The sequence below is a fragment of the Palaemon carinicauda genome, chromosome 14 (assembly GCF_036898095.1).
Source record: "Palaemon carinicauda isolate YSFRI2023 chromosome 14, ASM3689809v2, whole genome shotgun sequence".
Lineage (NCBI taxonomy): Eukaryota > Metazoa > Arthropoda > Malacostraca > Decapoda > Palaemonidae > Palaemon > Palaemon carinicauda.
Genome location: NC_090738.1, coordinates 96,001,092 through 96,003,945, shown reverse-complemented (window position 1 = coordinate 96,003,945; position 2,854 = coordinate 96,001,092). Strand labels below are relative to the sequence as shown.

The window sequence follows — 2,854 nt, the reverse complement described above, 5'->3', positions numbered from 1 at the left end:
AACTTTCCGCAACTTTGAGCTAAAGCTTTTGAAACATGACGCTAACAATTACCTTCCTTTCCATATAGCCATTTGCCCCACAGTAACACTTCTCTCAAAGCTTTTAACTCTATTTGTTAAAAGCAAAAGCGATTAACCACAATCTCGTTCCAGTCGACTCCGTTCTTTTTTCCATGGGATAACTTAGGCTTTCGTTTTCATCGGTAGGAAATAGAGTAGATTATTTTCACATATGCTTTGTCATCCCGACTCTCTCTCTCTCTCTCTCTCTCTCTCTCTCTCTCTCTCTCTCTCTCTCTCTCTCTCTCTCTCTCTCTCTGTATAAACCTACACGAATACACACACACAGATATATATATATATATATATATATATATATATATATATATATATATATATATATATATATATATATATATATATATATATATATATATATATATATATATATATATATATATATACACACACAAACAGTAATACCTTGAGATACGAGATTAATGCTCTCAGGACCAAGCTAGTGTGTCAGTTTACTCGTATCTCAGACACTTGACGGCAACATGCTTAGTACACAACTTTTGTAACACTACGTAACATAACCTCAACTTCAAATTCAACTTAAATGAAATTAGCAACTTTAAATTTAACTTGAATGAAATTAGCTTACTGTACACACAATTAAGAATAAAATGTTAATGTTAATCTTCCGGCTTGTCTCTTCTTGCTCGCTTTCCCCTTCACTTTTTAAAGGCCTTTTTAAAAGGAACCTATCTAGGAATGTTTGATTTTGTCTCCCCTTCAAAATGTTACAAAAATGACGCACAGAAGTGTCGTCACAATAGGCTAACGCACGACCACGCGCCAACTTGCCCAGGTGCCTGTTTTCCATAAATTTAGAAAACTCCTGCCACTTTGCTAACCTGTCTTTGATTTCTGCCGTAGAAAGGCGGCCCTCGTCTTCCACCTCCTCCTCTCTACTGAGCTCCTGCAACATCTCCGAATGTTACATTTCCTGGAGCTCTTTCAATTCCTCTGTCCTGAGCTCTTCCTGATTCTCCTCGACAAGGTCGTTCACGTCTGCCTCATCTACCTCCAGCCCCATGGACTTTCCAAGAGACACGATTTCATCCATCACAATAGGTTCGGGGTTTACAGAGTCTGTCGTATCAAACCCTTCTTCCATGTTGAATTAAGATTTCTTCTTTGACACCCGGCCATGCATCGTCAATAATTTTTAAGCAATGGACGATATTGAAATGTTCCTTCCAAAACTCATGAAAGGCGAGATTGGTTTTGTCTGTGACATCGAAGCATTTCTTGAACAAATGCTTCATGTACAGTTTTTTGAAGTTTGAAATAACTTGTTGGTCCATGGGCTGAAGGAGTGGCGTGGTGTTGGGCGGGAGATAAAAGACCTTGATGAACCTGAACTCATCAAGAATGTCCACTTCGAGACTAGGAGGGTTACCAGGGGCACTGTCGAGGACCAGGAGACATTTCATTGGCAGGTTTTTCTCGGCTAAATATTTTTTGACTGCTGGACCAAAGCACAGATTAACCCATTCTGTAAAGAAATGCTGCGTAACCCAAGCCTTAGCATTAGTGCACCATATCACTTGCAGTTTTTCTTTCAAGATCGTTTGGCTCTTGAAAGCACATGTTTTTTCCGAGTGGTATACCAGTAGTGGCTTGACCTGACAGTCCCCGCTGGCATTGGCACACAAGGCTAGAGTTAACCGGTCCTTGGTGGGTATATGGCCCAGTAGTCTCTTCTCCTCTGCCATGATGAATGTCCTCCTGGTCATCTTCTTCCAGAAAAGGCCAGATTCATCACAGTTGAAGACTTGTTGGAGGATGTAGCCATGTCGGGCGATGACCAAGGCAAAGGTTGTGACGAAGTCTGCCGCGGCTTTCGAGTCGGAACTTGCTACTTCCCCGTGTCTCACAACCGAGTGTATCCCAATCCGTTTTTTAAAGTTATCTAACTAGCCACGGCTGGCTTCGAAGGTTTCTGCTGGCGTCGAAGTTTCCCCTCTCTCGGCTGCTTCCTCCCCTATTAATCCATCCAGCCCTTTTCACATAAAATTATCTTGGTTATGCTGTCTCCTGCCAACTGTTTCTCTTTTATCCATAATAAAAGAAGCCGCTCCATCTTGTCGTGAATATCACTGCACAGCTTGGAAAGGATGGTTACTCCTTTGGAAGGCTTAATGCTCTTTATAGCATCCTTCTTCTTGAAGTTGGTACATATTGTCGATGTACTCCTCTCATATTGGTGACCCAGCTCAGTCACTCTTATGCCACTGTTATGTTTTTCAATTATTTCATGCTTCATCTCGATTGTCATCATATGCTTTTTCTTTTCATTACCCTCGTTTGCATTCGCTTGCTTTGGACCCATGACTTATTCACTGAATTCTGCACTGATTACTGCAAAAAACACAAAAAAACACGTCAAAAAAAAAAAAAAAACTACGGCCCATGCTCTGAGATAAACTTTACGTGAAAGAGATCCGACGGGAAAGACCAAGCAATGCTGTCCTGGTGAGAAGCCTCTCGCACCCTCGGCCACCTGGCGGCCACATAGGGAACTGTCTTGTATCTCAAATTTTTTCTTGTATCTCAGGACAAAAATTTGTTTGAAACTTTCCTTGTATCTTAAATTTTTGTATGTTGGGACACTCGTCTCCAAGGTATTACTGTATATATATATATATATATATATATATATATATATATATATATATATATATATATATATATATATATATATATATATATATATATATATATATATATATATATATATATATATATATGTATATATATAATATATATATATATATTATCCAGC

General features: G+C 39.1%; 1 protein-coding gene across 1 annotated transcript; it reads right to left on the bottom strand.

Moving 5' to 3' along the window:
- Window positions 1-2,056: 2,056 nt before the first annotated feature.
- Window positions 2,057-2,401, bottom strand: LOC137652891 (major centromere autoantigen B-like). Its single transcript, XM_068386287.1, has one exon. The coding sequence runs from the start codon at window positions 2,399-2,401 to the stop codon at window positions 2,057-2,059; it is 345 nt and encodes a 114-aa protein (XP_068242388.1).
- Between the last annotated feature and the right edge of the window lie 453 nt (window positions 2,402-2,854).